Source organism: Sarcophilus harrisii, chromosome 3, assembly GCF_902635505.1.
Source record: "Sarcophilus harrisii chromosome 3, mSarHar1.11, whole genome shotgun sequence".
In the NCBI taxonomy this organism is placed as follows: Eukaryota; Metazoa; Chordata; class Mammalia; order Dasyuromorphia; family Dasyuridae; genus Sarcophilus; species Sarcophilus harrisii.
Window position 1 is genome coordinate 535,390,636 of NC_045428.1, and position 18,851 is coordinate 535,409,486.

Consider the following 18,851-nt stretch of genomic DNA (forward strand, 5'->3'; position numbering starts at 1 on the left):
TTTACTTACCATAAACTGAACTTTTAACTCCAGATGCCCAGTGAATGGCCAAGACAATTAGAGGTGCTCCATAATCTGAGAAGTGTCACCTACCCATATGAAAGTAAGTACAATAATCTATCTTCATTTAGTGCTTTAAGGTTTGTTATAATTTTTTCCCCCTCAAAGCAGTCCTGTGAAATAAGTATTGCATGTATTATCCCCATGTTGGAGATGTGGGACTCAAGTGAAATTTAAGTGAATTATTCAAGATCACAAAACTATTGAGTTTCAGAGTGATTCAGACTGTCCACACCAGTTAGCAAGTGCAGTTCCCAATCCTACTTTCCCTTTGAGAACAGGAAATTAACCATACGCTCCCGGATTTGTTTAGTTTTCACCCCATAGATGATGGGATTCAGCACAGGAGGAGCCAGCACACAGACATTGGCCAGGAGAATGTGGGTGTGAAGCGGCACATGATGCCCAAATCTCTGGGTGATAATGGTGAAAATTCCTGGAAAGTAAAACATGGAGATGACCCCAAGGTGGGAACCACATGTGCTCAAAGCTTTGCTACGGGCACCCTGAGATGGGAGGCGGAAGACAGCTCGGAGTATGAGGATGTAGGAAATGGCTATAAGCAGGGCATCCAACACCACAGTGAAAAGGAGGACAGACAGACCATACCAGACATTCACACGGATGTCAGCACAAGCAAATTTGGCCACAGCCATATGCTCACAATTGGTGTGGGGGAGTACTCGGCTGTGACAGAAGGGTAACCTCTTAACCAGAAACACATCAGGAAGAATCACACAAAAACTCCTCACAATGATAGCCAAACCAACATACCCTATTATCCTGTGGCTGAGGATAGCAGCATATCTCAGTGGGTCACAGATTGCCACATAGCGATCAAATGCCATTGCCAACAAGATCCCTGACTCAGCAATGAATGCAGAATGGATGAAGAAAATCTGAGTGACACATCCATCCAGGGAGATCTCTCCAGCCTGAAACCAGAAGATGGCCAAAGCCTTGGGCAAAACTGTGTTAGAGAGGATGAGGTCTATCCCAGCAAGCATGGAAAGGAAAAAGTACATGGGCTCATGAAGGCTGCGTTCATTGCTGATGACAAAGATTAGGAGGCTGTTTCCAAGCAGAGCAACTATATAGGAGAAGCAGAAGGGGATGGATATCCATAAATGCTGGGCTTCTAGTCCAGGGATGCCGACCAAGATGAATACCGTGTGACTGGTAATTGTGTGGTTAGGAGAGGCCATGACCAGGAATGGTCAACTTTGGGTCATAATCCTGTGGACAAAGATAATATCAGGAAAGAGGGGAAGGCTTTTCATGTAGTTAGTAAATATTTTGAATTTACTCATTTGTTTCCATGTTATTTCCTTCAGTAGAAGGTTAGCTCCTGGAGGGCAGAGATAATTGGAGGTGAAAAAATTTCATTTGAATTATTCGAGATCTTAAAAAATTATTCTGTTAAAGGGTTGTCCTCAATATGCCAGAAAATTTGAAAACTCAACAGTGGTCACTAGATTATAAAAAATCATTTTATATCCCAGTTCTGAAGAAGGGCAATGCTAAAGAATGTTCAAGCAATCAAACAGTTTTGCTCATTTCATATGTCATAAAAATATAGTTATATTTCTATAAGCTAAGCCTCAGCAATATGTAAAGCAAACACTTCCAGAAGGGTAGGCTGATTTTTAAAGAGACAAAGGAATTAGAGAGCAAATTGCCAACATTTGCTTGATTATAGAAAAATCTACTTTTACCTTATTGAATACACTAGTCTTTGACTCTGTGGATCACAACAAATTATGGCAATTCTTCAAAAGATGGGAGTACCAATTTGTCTCCTGAAAAACTTGCATGTGGGTCAGGAAGCAGCAGTTAGAACTGAATATTGGACAAATGACTGATTAAGATTTGAAAGAAATACAACAGAGCTACATATTATCCCCTTATTTACCATATATACAGACTTGTTGAGTCAATTCAATTGTGTCCAACTTTTCATGACCTCATTTGGACTTTTCTTGGCAAAGATGCTAGAGTGGTTTTCCCTTTCCTTCTTCAGATAATTTTATAGATAAAGAAACTGAGGCAAACAAAGTTAATGGTTTACCCAGTATCATACAGCTAGTAAAGTGGCTGAGGCAAGATTTGAGCTCAGAATGATGAGTCTTTCTGACACCATGCTCAAAACTTTAATCACTGCAACATCTAACTCCCCACATATGTAGAATATATCATGCAAAATGCCAGCTTGAATGAATCAAAGGTCAAAATTAAAGTTGTAATAAATGTCAACAATTTAAGATATGCATATGATAAGATTCTGATGGCAGAAAGTAAAGAACTAAGAAGTCTCTTACTGAGGGTGAAATAAGAGATTATAAATAAATATAAAAAATAGCTTTAAAACTTAACACATTCTCACACACATACATACAACAAGCAAGCAAACAAACAAAAATCTAACATCATGGCATCTGGTCCTCATAAAAGGAAGAAAATGGAAGCCATGTCAGATTTTTTATTCTTAGGCTCAAAGATCATTGCAGATAGAGACTGTAGCCATGAAATTAAAAGATGCTTTTTCCTTGGAAGGAAAGCTATGATATTTGGATTGCATGGTATAAAGCAAAGACATCACCTTGACAGCAAAAGGGCAGGTAGTCAGATCTATGGTTTTTCCAGTTAGATGGCTGTGAGAGATGGATTATCAGGAAAGCTGAACAGAATCAACATTTTCAAATTATGGTGCTAGAGAAGATGTTTAAGAGCCCTTAGATAGCAAAGAGAACAAAAGAAATCACTTCAGACTATTTAACAGAAAGACAAATGCTGAAGTTGAAGTTTAAATATTTGGGGCACATAATGAGAAAACGGGAGTAATTGGAAAAGACCCTGGTGCTGGGGAAAATTGAAGGCAAGAGGAGAAAAGGATGGCAGATGATAAGACAGGAAATGAACAGGGGACAGTGAAGGATAGAAGGTTATGATCAGTGGGGTCATGGAAAGCCAGATGTGACTAAATAACTGAGCAACAACAATAACAACAAATAAAGGACTGGGTTTAGCATCCTTCACACACACACATACACACACACACACATACACACACACACACACACACATCCTAGAAGACCAGATTCTGTTACTCAGTGTCAGAGTCACTGACACTTCTTTTTTTTCCCATGTAAAGACTGATTAGATAATTCTCCCAACCTTTTTTCCTTTCCCTACTCTCTACTCTTTCCTAAAAACTTCTGCTCTTAACAGAGGCTGAACTGGGAGACAGATGATCTGGAATTGTGTCCAGTTTGAAGAACTTCTCCCTATTCCTTCTAGGTCTGAGGGGATTGAAGAAATAGAAGTCTCTGGGGAGACTTGGAGAAGAGAAGGATGACCAATGCTTATAGTATATTCTAAGCCTTTTTCTACAAACAAATCATTCCAACCTTCCTCTTCATTCATATGCACTTACAGACTAATGTAGGTACATACATACACAAATTTTAATTCACACAAAAACATGCAAAAACCCATCTGTTCTCTCACACAAGCCTACATGCATGCATAGTCACAGACTTGTACATACATATACACCAAAGCCTCTGAACTAACTCTGAGACTTATGTCTCACTGATAAGGACTGAACTTATCTTTTGTATTGAATTAAGACTTTCTTAGAAAGGCAGGACATCCAGAGGAGATTCTATTGCTCTCCTGTCTCCAGAAACTGTGACTCCTTCCTCAACCTAGTCATGAATGTAGAAAATGAGAAATATTATTTTCTAAGATATTGAAAATGGGAAGGGACTTTAGAGAAGCTGTTGCCCATCTTCCACATTTTATACAAAAGAAAAAATAAAACTAAAGGGGCAAAATGACTAGCTCCAGGTCAAAGAAACAAAAGTTAAGTTAGAGACAAAGCCACAGATAATAATTTAATGTCTTTGAATCCCAGGCAGGAATCCTTCTATGGAATCATGGGATTTCAAAATGCAGGCCAACAGGAACCTTAGAGGTGATTCAAGCGTGATCTCAATTCTACTGGGATAAAAAGAGTCATCTGCATTCAGAGAGAGAACTATGGAGATTGAATGTGGATCAAAACATACAAAACAAAACGTTTTTGTTGTTGTTTATGTCCTTATTGTTTTTCTTTCTCCTGTTTTTCTCCCTTTTGACCTGTTTTTTCTTATGCAACATGGTGAATATGGAAATATGTTTATTTGCAATTGCACTATTTAACCCATACTGTATTGTTTAGAAGTGGGATGGCTGGGGAGAAAAATTTGGAACACAAAATTTTGTAAAAATGAATGTAGAAAACTATGTATTTGGAAAAATAAAATATTATAAAAATAAAATAAAGAAGTTTGGGAAAAAAGAATCTCAAAAATCATCTAAGATCGTTACCCAAGAAGGAATCTCCTTTAGAATCTTTTGACAATAATCCATCTAGCTGTCTCAGTCTTAAGAGATGGTTTTCACCTCTCTATGATGATCTATGGACTTAGAACACTTTTCCATCCTTGCCACTCCTCATTTTTCTTATTTCCGTCCTCTTTTCTCAGGTTGTTTCCCATGAGTTGTAAAGGGGAGGATAAAGAACCAGTTCAAAATAGAATCATGTAGGGGCTAGCTCTAGGTCTGGAATCAAATGATCTGAGTTCAGATCCTGGTTCTGCCATTTTCTTATGATCACTTTGCTAGCAAGTTATTTTACCCCTCCAGAGTTTATATTTTCTTCATCTGTAAAGTTAATATAATAGTTTTGTATTATCTGCCTTCTAGGATTGTTATGAATAACATAAGATCAGTATAAAATAGGTAATAAATGCAAAGCACATAGAAATATAAAATTGTTCTAATTAATATTAGGATCTCATACATACCTCATCTTTTTCATCTCATCTTAAATATTTCAGATATGGAAAACAAGCAGTCTCATTCATAAATGAGCACCCAACTACTATATGGACAGCAGCTAGAGGACCAGGGAAAAGGGAGGTCTTAGGCCAGTTTATCTTCTCTCCAGGTTCCTTAGGGATCATAGATAGCCCCATTCATTTGTCTCTGAGGATTTCTTACTCTGCCTCTTTCTCTGTTTATCAAAGCCATTCAATTATACACAAACACTTCAGGTTCTTTAACATGTTGCTTGCTGGATTTTGATGCTTTGAGCTATTCCTCAAAACTCTCTAAGAAGAGTTGGGATGAATGGAAGGTGAGGATATGTGTTAATATCTATAAAAGTGATAACCTTTTCTTCAGTCTCTCAAAGCTAACATCAATTAATTATCTTGACTGTCCAAAGAAACTAATTTAATCTCAGACTTCTTTAAAAAACACATTGTCTTCAGTTCCAGATATAGCATTTTCAGATGAGTATGCTGTAATAGGTAGAGAACCAGCTTTGGGAAACTAGGGTTCAAGTCTTGCCTTTGACCCTGTGTGATCCTGGGCAAGATCTTTACCTTTCAGTGATCTAGGCAACTCTGTGAGATACTAAGCTACAAATATGTCAGCCTGCATTAGTAGAGGAAGTTTCTTGATTTAAAGAAAAACAACAAAGAATTGTGGGGAATAAAAAAAAAGTTTGACTGATATTGAAATATGTGTAAGCTTACTATGTGAATCAAATATTAGATTGACTTTATTGGGTTATGTTTAGCCCCAGAGATGCAGGGGAAAAAAGAATGGTTATAGAAGGAACTGGGTTCTATGTTAAAAGAAGTATTCTGATACTCAGAACTGTTCCAATAGAGAATAGACTGCTTTAAGAGATAGTGGTGAAGGTCCTTGAGGATAGGCTAGATTGTCACTTAACAGGGAGTTGGATTTGGGATTTTTGGCCAGGTAAGAGCTAACAGAGTCATAAAATTCTATTTTTTTATTGTGTGAATGAGACAACAGAGAGAGGCAATATTATCAAGTTAGTTTGTATATTGGCACCACTGATCTGCTAAATGAATCAGAGGAGAGCTTCTGGCATGTTTGGAAGCATTCCCAAGAGAGGATTTATTAAAAAAAATTCATAAACAATAACAAATCAGAGGAATTACAAATGAATCAACAACGATGCTGCCGTGATTAGAGCAAATAACACATATATTGGTCTTACAACTCTGGGATGGGGGTCATACAGCTCTCAGTACCCCATAAACAGGATAGGAGACAGTTGGATATGTAGCAAACTTATATTCCAAAAGAGAACTCAGAATATCAGGTATGGCTGGGGAAAGGAAAAGAATGTTATCAAGTTTCAGTTACTGGGAAGACTATATGGCATCAGTAGAAATAATAATTAAGAACAAGATATGGGGACCTGGTGTTAGATGAGCATGTTTGGGCAAGAGTAGTAGAATGCTGGACCTAAAATAAAAAATATAATCTTCATGAGTTAAAACATAGCCTTAGACACTTACTGGCTGGGAAAGTTACTTTTCCCTGTTTGCCTCAATTTCCTCATCTGTAAAATGAACTAGATAAATAAATAGCAAACCACTCAAGTATGTTTATCAAGAAAACCCCAAACGAGGTCATGAAGAGTTGGACATAGCTGAAAAAATAATTGAAAAAACATTTGGGAGAAGGGCATCACATGATGCTTTGCCCTAAGCTTTGCATATTTTGCACAATTGTTGGTTCAGGAAATCCAGAAGCTCAACAATAAGGGACTGTAGCAGAAGTGGTACTGATTGCCATATTTCCAATCCAAAACTGGGGAGTAGTTCAAGAGCCAGACCATTTGAAGGCCTCTACAGGGATTGATTTACCAACAGGGATACCAAACTAGCTTGCCAAAACTTCAGATAGAAAGTTACGAACTTTGTGCCAATACAGATGTGGAACACAAATCAATTTTGAAATTGGTTAAGGCAGAATTATTTCACAGAGAGTGGGTCCAATTCTAAATCACATCTTCAGCTCATAGACACAGCAATCAATTCTTAATTCTTGCCCATACTAGACAGAAATTATTATGTCAATTTCTTCTCTAGAATCAGAAAATCTTGGTCTTCCTGCTCCTCTTCAGCACTTTTTATGCCTTTTTCAGTGACTGTGATAATAGCTGCTAAAAATTCCACATAATAGACAAAGAGAAAATATATTTCTCTTGACAAGACAGTAGTCTCATAATTAAAATATTCACAGATCTTAAAATCTCCAGATTTCATCCTTTAATGATGATAATATGACAAACCAGAAGGGAAAAATGCCTTTTACTAATAGAATTATAATTATGGCATCTTTAGAATATTGTGAGATAACCCTTGAATTAATGAGTGTGATGACTGCGTATTTTAAAATCAGCCAGAGTCAGGAATTCAGATTAAGGGAAAATCTTCAATCTTTATTCTCAGTAGAGGTGAAGAAGGATCAGAGATAAAAGGGAATGGGAGGTGAAAAGAGCAGCCAGCCAGACCAGAAGCCATGAGACCAGAAGCCCCCAGAGCAGAACCTAGCCAACAGTCCCTCTCCGCTTTTCTTCCTGCCCCTCTGTCTCCACCCACCAAAATCGTCATTTCCTATACAACACATCAGGACTTGCACAGAGAGTGGGCAGGGGACATTCTTTCTCCAAGCATATATATTAATAGAGTATGGTCCAATTACTATTTAGCCTCACGTGCTTGGGACCTCAGTGCATCAACTCAAGCTTCAGCCCATTACAAATGAGTATGTCACAAACTCTTGCATATTAAACTTATAGTGTCTGCCCTTCTATGTTGAGGAACAGGGTGAACAGTGTATGCTATTTAAAAAAATTAAAATGGGATATGATTAAAATATATTTCCAGTTTTCTCATAGAATTGTTTAAATGTAAAAAAGGATTAATGATATTATCAGAGGAAAAACTACCCACAATCATGAAATCACAGATGCATAAAAAATGGAAATGCTATGTTGTGGTCCATACCCATTTCCCAGTGTTCTTTCTCTGGGTGTAGCTAGTTCTGTTCATTACTGATCAACTGGAACTAATTTGGGTCCTCTCATTTTTGAAGAAAGTCACATCCATCAGAATTGATCATCATATACTATTGTATTGGAGTATATAATGATCTCCTGGTTCTGCTCATTTCACTTAGCATTAATTCATGTATGTCCCTCTAAATCTCTCTGGTCATTTTTTATAGAAGAATAATATTCCATAACATGATAGATCACAATTTATTCAGCCATTCTCCATTTGGTGGGTATCCATTCGATTCCCAGTTCTTAGCCACTCTGAAAAGGACTGCCACAAACATTTTGGCACATACAGGTCCCTTTTCCTTCTTCAATATATCTTTGGGATAGAAGCCCAGTAATAACACTGCTGGATCAAAGGGTATGGACAGTTTGAAAACTTTTTGAGTATAGTTCCAAATTGCTCTCCAGAATGGTTGGATCCATTCACAGTTCCACCAGCAATGCATCAGTGTCCCAGTTTTCCCACATCCCCTTCAACATTTGTCATTATCTTTTCCTATCATCTTAGTCAATCTGACAGGTGTGTAGTGGTATCTCAGAGTTGTCTTAATTTGCATTTCTCTGATCAATAATGATTCGGAACACCTTTTCATATGACTAGAAATCACTTTAATTTCTTCATTCAAAAACTGTCTGTTCATATCCTTCGACCATTTATCAATTGGAGAATGGCTTTATTTCTTATAAATTTGAATCAATTCTCTATATATTTTGGAAATGAGGCCTTTATAGGAATCTTTGAATGTAAAAATGTTTTTCCAGTTTGTTGTTTCCCTTCTAATCTTGTCTGCATTGGTTTTGTTTGTACAAAAACTTTTCAATTTGATATAACCAAAATTTTCTATTTTGTGATCAATATCGACCTTTAGTTCTTCTTTAGTCACAAATTCCTTCCTCTTCCACAGGTCTAAGAGGTAAATTATACTATATTCTTCTAATTTATTTATAATCTCATTTTTTTTGCCTAGACCATGAATCCATTTTGATCTTATCTTGGTTTACAGTGTTAAGTGTGGGTCAATGCCTAGTTTTTGCCATACTAATTTCCAATTTTCCCAGCAGTTTTTGTCAAAGAGCGAATTCTTATTTGAAAACCTGGGGTCTTTGGGTTTGTCAAATACTAGATTGCACTAGTTATTGACTATTTGGTCCTGTGAACCTAATCTATTCCACTGATTAACTAGTCTAATTCTTAACCAATACCAAATGGTTTTGGTGACCACTGCTTTGTAATATAGTTTTAGATCAGGTACAGGTAGGCCACTTCATTTGATTTTTTTTATTATTAGTTCCCTTGAAATTCTTGATCTTTTCTTCTTCCAGATGAATTGTGTTGCTTTTTTTTCTAGAACATTAAAATAATTTCTTGGGAGTCTGATTGGTATAGCACTAAATAAATAGATTAATCTAGGCAGTATTGTCATCTTTATTATATTTGCTCGACCTCTTCAAGAGCACTCAATATTTTTCCAATTATTTGCTCTGACTTTATTTGTGTGGAAAGTATTTTGTAGTTTTGCTCATATAATTCCTGACTTTCTCTTGGCACATAGATTCCCAAATATTTTATACTATCAATAGTTATTTTAAATGGAATTTCTCTTTGTAACTCTTGCTGTTGGATTTTTGTTAGTGATGTATAAAAATGCTAATGATTTATGTGGATTTATTTTGTATCCTGCAACTTTGGTAAACTTGTGGATTATTTCTAATAGTTTTTGAAATAGAATCTCTGGGATTCTCTAAGTATATACCATCATATCATCTGCAAAGAGTGATAACTTGGTTTTCTCATTACCTACTCTAATTCCTTTAATCTCTTTTTCATCTCTTATTGATGAAGCTAGTATTTCTAATGCAATATTGGATAGTAATGGTGATAGTGGGCAATCTTGTTTTACTCCTGATTTTATTGGGAATGGTTCCAGTTTATCACCATTGAATATGATGCTTACTGATGATTTTAAATAGATGCTACTGATTATTTTCAAGAAAAGATCATTTATTCCTATACTCTCAAGTGTTTTTTAATAGGAATAGGTGTTGGATTTTATAAAAAAAAATTTTCTGTATCTATTGATATGATCATATGGTTTTTGTTAATTTGGTTATTGATATACTCAATTATGCTAATAGTTTTCCTAATATTCAGCCAGCCCTGTATTTCTGTTATAAATCCTATTAGTCATGATATATTATCCTAGAGATGATTTTCTTTAATTTTTTTGCTAATATTTTATTTAAGATTTTTGCATCAATGTTCATTAGGGAGATTAATCTATAATTTTCCTTCTCTGTTTTCATCTTACCTGCTTTAGGTATTAGTACCATGTTTGTGTCATAAAAGGAATTTGGTAGGACTCCTTCATTCCCTGTTTTTTCAAATAGTTTATATAGCATTAGGGTAAATTATTCTTTAAATGTTTGGTAGATTGCATATGTAAATCTATCTGGTCCTGGGGATTTTTTCTTAGGAAGTTGATTAATAGTTTGTTCTAGTTCTTTTTCTAAAATGGGACTATTTAACCAATTTACTTCTTTCTCTGTTAATCTGGGCAACCTATATTTTTGAAGGTATTCATCCATTTCATTTAAGTTATCAAATTTATTAGCATAAAGCTAGGCAAAGTAATTTCCAATTATTGCTCTAATTTCCTCTTCATTAGTGGAAAGTTCTCCCTTTTCATTTTTAAGACTAACAATTCGATTTTCCTGTTTCCTTTTTCTTATCAAATTTACCAAGGGTTTATTTATTTTGTTGATTTTTTCATAAAACCACCTCTTAGTTTTATTTATTAATTCAATAGTTTTTTTTTTTTACTTTCAATTTTATTAATCTCTCCTTTTATTTTTAGAATTTTAAGTTTAGTGTTTGATTGGGAGTTTTTAATTTGCTCTTTTTCTAGCTTTTTTAGGTGCAAGTCTAATTCATTGATTTTCTCTTCCTCTATTTTATTCGAGTAAGCCTCAAACAATATAAAATTTCTCCTTATTATCTCCACATTTTGATATGACATCTCATTATTGTCATTCTCTTGTATGAAGTTATTAATTGTGTCTATGATTTGCTGTTTCACCTATTCATTCTTTAATATGAGATTATTTAATTTCCAGTTACTTTTTGATCTATTTTCCCTTGGTTTTTTATTGAACGTAGTTTTCATTGCCTTGTGATCTGAAAAGGATGCATTTACTATTTCTGCCTTTCTGCATTTGGTTTGAGGTCTTTACGTTCTAATATATGGTCAATTTTTCTATAGGTTCCATGAACTGCTGAGAAGAAAGTGTACTCATTTCTGTCTCCATTAAGTTTTCTCTAAAGATCTATCATACCTAACTTTTCTAGTGTTCTATTTGCCTCTTTAATTTCTTTCTTATTTATTTTGTTGTTTGATTTATCTAATTCTGAAAGTGCAAGGTTGAGATCTCCCACTATTATAGTTTTGCTGTTTGTTTCTTCTTGCAGCTCTTTTAACTTCTCCTTTAGGAATTTAGATGCTATATCACTTGGTGCATATATGTTTAGTGTTGATATTGCTTCATTATCTATACTACCCTTTAGGAAGATATAGTGCCCTTCATTATCTCTTTTAATTAGATCAATTTTTGCTTTTGCTTGATCTGAGATCAGGATATCTACCCCTGCTTTTTTTTTTTTTTTTTTTTTTTTTTTTTTTTTTTTTTTTACTTCACCTGAATCATAGTAGATTCTGCTCCAGCCTTTTACCTTTATTCTGTATGTATCACCCTGCTTCAAGTGTGTTTCCTGTAAACAACATATTGTAGGATTCTGGCTTTTAATCCAATCTACTATATGCCTCCACTTTGTGAGGGAAATTTACCCCATTCACATTTATGGTTAAAACTACTAATTCTGTATTTCCCACCATCTTATTATCCCCAAATTATGCTTTTCTCTTTCCTTTCCCACTTACATCCCTCCCCAGTATTAAACTTATGAGCGCCACTTGTCTCACACAGCTCTTCCTCTTTAGAATCCCTGCTTCCCCCTTAAAGGCTTCATCTTGTCTTAAACCTTTTCCTTACTATTTCTGTATTCCCTTCTATTTAGCCTACCCTTTTCCTTTTAGCTTTTTCCCTCCCACTTTTCAATGAAGTGAGAGAAGTTTCTATGTAAACCAAATATGTCTAATAGTTTCTCTTTGAGGCAATTCTGATGAGAGTAAGATTCACACTATGCTCATCTCCCTCCCTCTTTACCTCAGATACAATAGGTTTCCTTTGCCTCTTCATGAAATATAGTTTTCCTCTTTTTACCTCCACTTTTCCCTTTTTCTGGTACAATTTCCTTTCCATTTCTATTCCCTGTTTATATTAGAATATAATATTTATATTATAAATTATAATATAATTATATTATATTAATTTGTATAATACAAATTATACATGTACTCTTTATGCATACCCACTTGAGTCCTACATTTGGAGGTCAATTTTTTTGTTTGTTTGTTTAGCTCTGTTTTTTTTTTTTTTTGTATCAGAAATAAATGGAATTCACTTATTTCATTGAATGTCCATCTTCTTCCCTGGAAGAAAATGCTCAGTTTGGCTGGGTAAGATATTCTGGGCTGCATTCCAAGTTCTTTTGCCTTTTGTAATATCAGATTTCAGGACTTTCAGTCCTTCAATGTGGATGTTGCTAGATTTTGAGCGATCCTTAGTGTGGCTCCTCAGTATTTGAATTGCTTTTTTCTGGCTGTTTGTAGTATTTTTCCTTGGTCTTATAGTTCTGGAATTTAGCCAAAATATTCCTTGGAGTTTTAATTTTGGGATATCTTTCAGTAGATGATTGGTGAATTCTTTGAATAGCTATTTTACCTTATGATTCTATGACATCTGGGCAGTTCTCTTTGATGATTTCCTGAAAAATAGTGTCTAGGCTCTTTTTTATCATGATTTTCAGGGAGTCCAATAATCCTTAGATTATCTCTCCTAGATCAGTTTTCCAGATCTGTTGTTTTCCCAAGTATGTATTTAAAAGTTTTTCTATTTTTTCATTTTTTTCATTTTGCTCTACTGATTCTTGGTGTCTCCTTGAGTCGTTCATTTCCATTTGTTCAATTCTGATTTTTAAGGAATTATTTTCTTCATTGACTTTTTAAATTTATTTTTGTATTTGTCCAATTGAGTTTTTAAATGAGTTGTTTTGTTCTATGGATTTTTCCCATTTTGCCAATTTTTTAAAGGAATTATTTACCTTTTCTAATTACAAATTCTATTTTCCTGGGAATTGTTTACCTTTTCCAATTCATAAATTCTGTTTTCCTGGGAGTTATCTTTCCCAATTTGCAAATTGTTTTTCAGAGAATTGTTTTCTTTTTCCACTCTATCTTTTAATGAGTTATATACCTTATCCTGACCCTCTTCAAAAGTTTTCCTTTCCTTTCCCCAGTTTTCTTCTAGCTTTCATTTAAGATCCTTTTTAATTTCTTCCATGAGAGCCTTATGTGGTGGGGAGCATATCATATCCACCTTTGGGTTTTCATCTAGAGACACACTGTTTTTAGTCTCCTCAGGGTTTGAAATCTATTCTCCTAGAATCTAATAATAAATAGAATAATAAATAGAATCTATTTATAGTTTGAGCCTGCTTTGCCTTTTTGTTTATAAAAAAAAACCAAAACTAACAAACAAAAAACACTTTGGTCTGCTTATGGGGAGCTGTGGGGTATTTCCAAGCTGCCTCTACAGACAACAGAAAGTGGCAGTGATGATGGGGCTGTCAGACAGCACCCACTGGCTGTTCTGGAATTAGCAGTTGTGCTAAAATCAGAGGCAGTGGAAAGGCAATATCTGAACTGGGAACAGCAATTGAGGCTGCACTGGAATCAGTGATTGTGCTCTGAGATCATGCTGAGTCCCTCCCTGTGCTGGGTGAATATGGCCAGATCCTGAGATACTCTAGCTTTTGGGCTATAGTCTTTACCCTTTGTGTTTATTGCTTCTCTGCTGATGTACTGGCTTTCTGTCAGGGCTGAGTAGCTGACACTATGGTAGAGTTCTCCTCACAGACTTTCATTAAAATAGTTTGAGAATAAAGCAGAGCTCAGAAAGAGTTGTGTGTCCTCTCTGCCATCTTGGCTCTGCCCTGCCTTTCTAAGATATTTGTAGAGAGACTTTAAGGCACTGTGTAACATTAACTTGTACTCTGTGGATAAGTTCTTATTCTTTATTCTGTATACCATGCAAGTCAGCCTATGTCAAGAACATCTGAGGTCGTCCCTTTCTGTATTATTATTTAAGATGTTTTAGTGGTATAGTTGTTTTTAGCAAAGCATTAGGCAAACCTTAAAGTGCTATGTAAACAGAAACTATTATTATTCCTTATGGAGATAGGAACAGTGATGAGATGTCTGGCTAGTGCTGGAAGATTACTCCTGATCAAAGAGGTTCAGCTAACTTGATGCTAAGGGAGAAAGTCCATTTTTCATCAGTCAACTCACCAACATTTATTAATTACCCATATATGACAATTACTATATAAACTTGGAATACAAAGAAAAACAAAAGCTAATGTACTCAAGAGCTCATAGCCTAAGAGGAAATGTCTCTGTCTCTGTCTCTCTCTCTCTCTCTCTCTCTCTCTCTCTCTCTCTCTCACACAGACACACAGACACACACACACACACACACACACACACACACACACAAATAAATAAGTAACATATAGCATAAATTGGAGACAATAAATGATATTAAGGTGCGAGCTCTAAGGGAATCAGAAAAGACTTTTTGTAGAAGGTGGGGCTTTAATTGAGATTTGAAGATGGAGATGAAGAGGGAGAAAATTCCAGGTTCTGGAGTCAGTTAGTAAAATTGGTTGGTATTAGGAGGTGAAATTTCTTGTCCAAAAAATCTATGCTATTAAATCATAGATTTAGTAAAGGGAATAAGATGTAAGAAAACTGAAAAAGTCTTGGGGCAGGTCAATAAGGGCTTTAAACATCAAAGAGGATTTTATATCTGATTCCTAAAAGGGAGTCATTGGATTTTTTAAATTGTAGCTAGAATAATGTTGTCAGACCTGAATTTTAGGATGATCATTTTGGAAAGGGAGATTGGAATAGGGAGAGACTTGAGTCAGAAAAAGCAACCAGAAAGCTAGATGTGAGTTGATGAGGGCCTACAACAGGATGTTGGCCATAATAGAAGAGAGGAGGGAGCAAAAACAAGAAATGTTATGACAGGGAAAATAACAAAATTCAGGAATATTTTAGACATGGGGGAAGCAAGAAAGACTGAAAACCAGAGGATGGCACTTAGTTTTCAAACTGGGGCTCTTGAGAATATGTTGATACTTTTGATAATAGCAGTAGAAGAGTTTCTTGATATAAATTTATTTTGCACTATACCCTGCAGAAAGGGAACGGGTACCATTATTAACTAACTCATCTCCCTCCATATCAATGATTCTTTAAATTTTTCTTCTTAGTATCATTATACAATTAAAAATCAAGGATCTGTCTAAAGAACTTTTGTTTTTATGGGGTATATTTATAGATGCTTCATGTTATGTCAGAAATAAAAAATAATTTTGAATTTGTAGACCCTCTGAAAGGGTTTTAGAGACTGCCATGATTTTCTGGACCACACTTTGAGAACCAGTGTTCAATGACTCAAAAATCTATATCTATACATCTGATCTTTATTCTGAGTACCAGATCTTCATCCTTGAAAATGACATCATATTTCAAATTCCCATGAGGATCTCAAAGTCAGCCAGTTCAAATATGAGTTTATGGTCTCTCTCCACAATTCAGATTTTTCTTCTGTCTTTTATCTCATCTCAGCACTGCTTTCCTTTACCTACATTGCAAAGTAGTCTAAGTATTCTAAACTTTGTGATTTTTGTTTTTAGTTTTTTTCTCTCCATTCCTTGTAATAATAGTTCTATGTATACCCTCTTCTAGATTGAAAGTCTTCACTTTAATAAGTGTTCTCAAACCTACCAACTTAGTCAATTGAAACATAACCCTTCTAGGCATATATTCCAAAAGGGATTTTTTTTTAAGGAAAATGGCTTTTTTCTCAGGGCAAAGAACTGGAAATTGAGAGGATGCACATCAATTGGGAAGTGGCTGAATAAATTGTGGTATGTGATTATGATGAAATATTAAGAAATAAGAAATGATGAGCAGGAGTGCTCTTATGAGTAGCATTCATAAATCAATAATTTTATATTTCTCATAATAAAGACATATGATCTTATGCAGCATGATAATTGTGGAAATATGTATACAAGAATTGCACATGTTTAATACAGGAGAGACAGGGAGGGATGAGAGAAAAAAGTTTAGAACACAAGATTTTGCAAGGGAGAATGCTGACAATTATCTAAGCATATGTTTTGAAAATAAAAAAAACTTTATAAAAATAACATAGGCATATTCTCCTCAGACATCACATGGTATTATTTTGTCCATTAATCTTTTATGTTCTTTTCATAGTTGTATTGGTTTCATAGATATTGAATATTTATAATACTCCCTTAATATACACAAAATACTAAAAGGGGAAGAGTGTGTTTTAGCCAGGGGGCAGCAGGGGGAAAACATTGACAAAGAGAGAGAAAAACAGAAAGAGGGAAGGGGTGAAGGGAGAGAGACAGAGTCTGGGAGAGAGAGAGAGAGGGAGGGAGGAAAGGAAGGAGAAAGAGAAAGAAAGAGACAAAAAGAGAATGGGAGAGAGGGAAAGAGAGAGGGAGGAAGATTCACCTCAATCTTATCCAAGGCAAGTTGAAATCAGGAATAAATTTCAGGGAAGGAAGAGGAATGGCTGTCATTTATAGGTCTACCTTTCAGGTCTTTTCTTTTTCTCCTCATTATTCTTCCCAAAGAGAGCACAGAAACACATGAATGGTTTAAATCAAACAAATGAAAAAGATCTCTATTCTCCCAAGCTCTCACACCAATGCTTTCTCTTTCCACAGGCAAGTAATGTTGTGTTAATATCTCTCTATCAATGAGAAATGTCTTAAGAAAACAAAGTAGAATTGAATCTAAAATACAATGCTAACTCTTATGTTTCCTTCAAAACCTAATGTAGCAAATAGAACTCATTAAACACTAAATGAAGAGTTGTATTTGAATTAATTTCCCCATAAGCCTATTATTCTGTTTTCTCTAATTGTTCTTTTCATTCAGGAATGTGAACATTATTATACTCAACAATTTGTATGGTTATAATCTGAAAAAAATGCTGGAAATTTTTTGTATTTCAGGACTCAACTAAGAAGTCAAATATTTATCAACAATGTTGTAGAATGTTCAAAAACTTCCAGAGATCAGAACCTGATCCTAATGGTAAAGCATTTTGACCACTCGATTCCTTATTTCCTTGGTCTTTACTCCATAAACAATAGGGTTGAGGAGAGGGGGGACCAACAGATAGAGGTTAGAAAGAAGGATGTGGACATAAGGGGGGATGTGGAACCCAAATCTATGAGTGAAAAAAGAGAAAAAAGCAAGAAGATAGAATTCAAGAAATACAAAGATGTGTGCAATGCAGGTGTTGAAGGCCTTGAGCCGAGCTTCTTTCTGGGGAAGTCGGAACACTGCAATGAAGATCAGAATGTAGGACAGAGTAATGAAGATGATGTCAAAGCCCAGGATGGTAAAGGCCACAAATAAACCATAGGCCTTGTTAACCCGGATATCATCAGCAGCTAGCTTTACAATGGCCATGTGCTCACAATAGGTGTGGGAGATGACGGTGGTTCGATAGTGCTTCAGACGGCATTTGATGAGCACCAGGCATGGGGCCACCAGGATAGCAGCCCTTAGTGTCAACCCCACCCCAATCCGGGTGAGGAGTTGTGGGGTAAAGATTGTAGTGTGCCTCAGGGGCTCACAGATGGCCACATATCTGTCCAGGGCCATAGCCAATAAGATGCCTGATTCTAGGGATTGAAATGTGTGGATGAGCCACATCTGCAGCAGACAGGCCTCAAAGTGGATTTCCTGCAGATTAAACCAAAAGATACCCAGCATCTTGGGCAGGATGCAAGTGCTCAGGACAATATCAGTGACACCTAGCATGGCCAAGAAGAGGTACATGGGTTTGTGGAGGCTGCTTTCAGACCGGATGATGAACAGGAGCAGGTAATTCCCAACCATGGCAATGACATACATGGCACAGAATGGAATTCCAATCCAGCATTGCACAGCCTCCAGGCCTGGTATCCCAATCAGCAAAAGTAATGATGGCATGAAGATTGTGCCATTGGCCATTAATATGGAGGCTAAAGTACATCAATCAAGAAACCCAAGAGGCTATTGCCTGCATTAATCTCTCCTCTTCTGACCTGTTGATTTGAAAACCAAAATTTATATATAAATATATATATATATATATGTATGTATAAATATATACATATTCAAATAATAGCATATATAGCAAATCATTAAATCAGTCATAGAGTTATATCCAGCTAGGGACATCTAGCACTATCTATATGTAAATAAACAACGCCTTTATTTATTCCCAAAATTGGTTCCCAATATTCCCAAAATATTGGTCATCCACACTTTGTTTGAATACTTCCAATAAAGGCACATTAATTATATCAAAATAATTTATTATACTTCTTCAAATGTTAGAATTTTTTCTTCTTATATCAAATCTGAATCTGCATCTTTGAAATCTCTATCATTTCTTGTAATTTTGCTCCCTATGGTCCAACATATCAAGACTCAATCCCCTTCCTTATGAAGTTTCTGATGCTTTAAAACAGCAGTCAGATCTTTTCTTTTTGGCTTATACTTGGGATTTTTTTTTTTAGGGAAAATGTCTCCAGAAGAAATTCCCCCCATCATAAATAGGTACTGTGCAGTTA

The 18,851-nt window shown here is 35.5% G+C and overlaps 2 protein-coding genes across 2 annotated transcripts; both read right to left on the reverse strand.

Annotated features, from left to right (window-relative positions):
* Window positions 1–320: 320 nt before the first annotated feature.
* On the reverse strand, window positions 321–1,265 carry LOC100934773 (olfactory receptor 52B4-like). The gene has a single exon (XM_003764793.1). It carries the CDS (start codon window positions 1,263–1,265, stop codon window positions 321–323), a length of 945 nt encoding a protein of 314 aa, XP_003764841.1.
* Window positions 1,266–17,313: 16,048 nt separating this feature from the next.
* Window positions 17,314–18,246, reverse strand: LOC100933042 (olfactory receptor 52A5). Its single transcript, XM_003764858.2, has one exon. The coding sequence runs from the start codon at window positions 18,244–18,246 to the stop codon at window positions 17,314–17,316; it is 933 nt and encodes a 310-aa protein (XP_003764906.2).
* Between the last annotated feature and the right edge of the window lie 605 nt (window positions 18,247–18,851).

Coding starts and splice junctions, on each gene's coding strand:
- LOC100934773 (XM_003764793.1), bottom strand. CDS start 1,265: ATGGCCTCTCCTAACCACACAATTACCAGTCACACGGTATTCATCTTG.
- LOC100933042 (XM_003764858.2), bottom strand. CDS start 18,246: ATGGCCAATGGCACAATCTTCATGCCATCATTACTTTTGCTGATTGGG.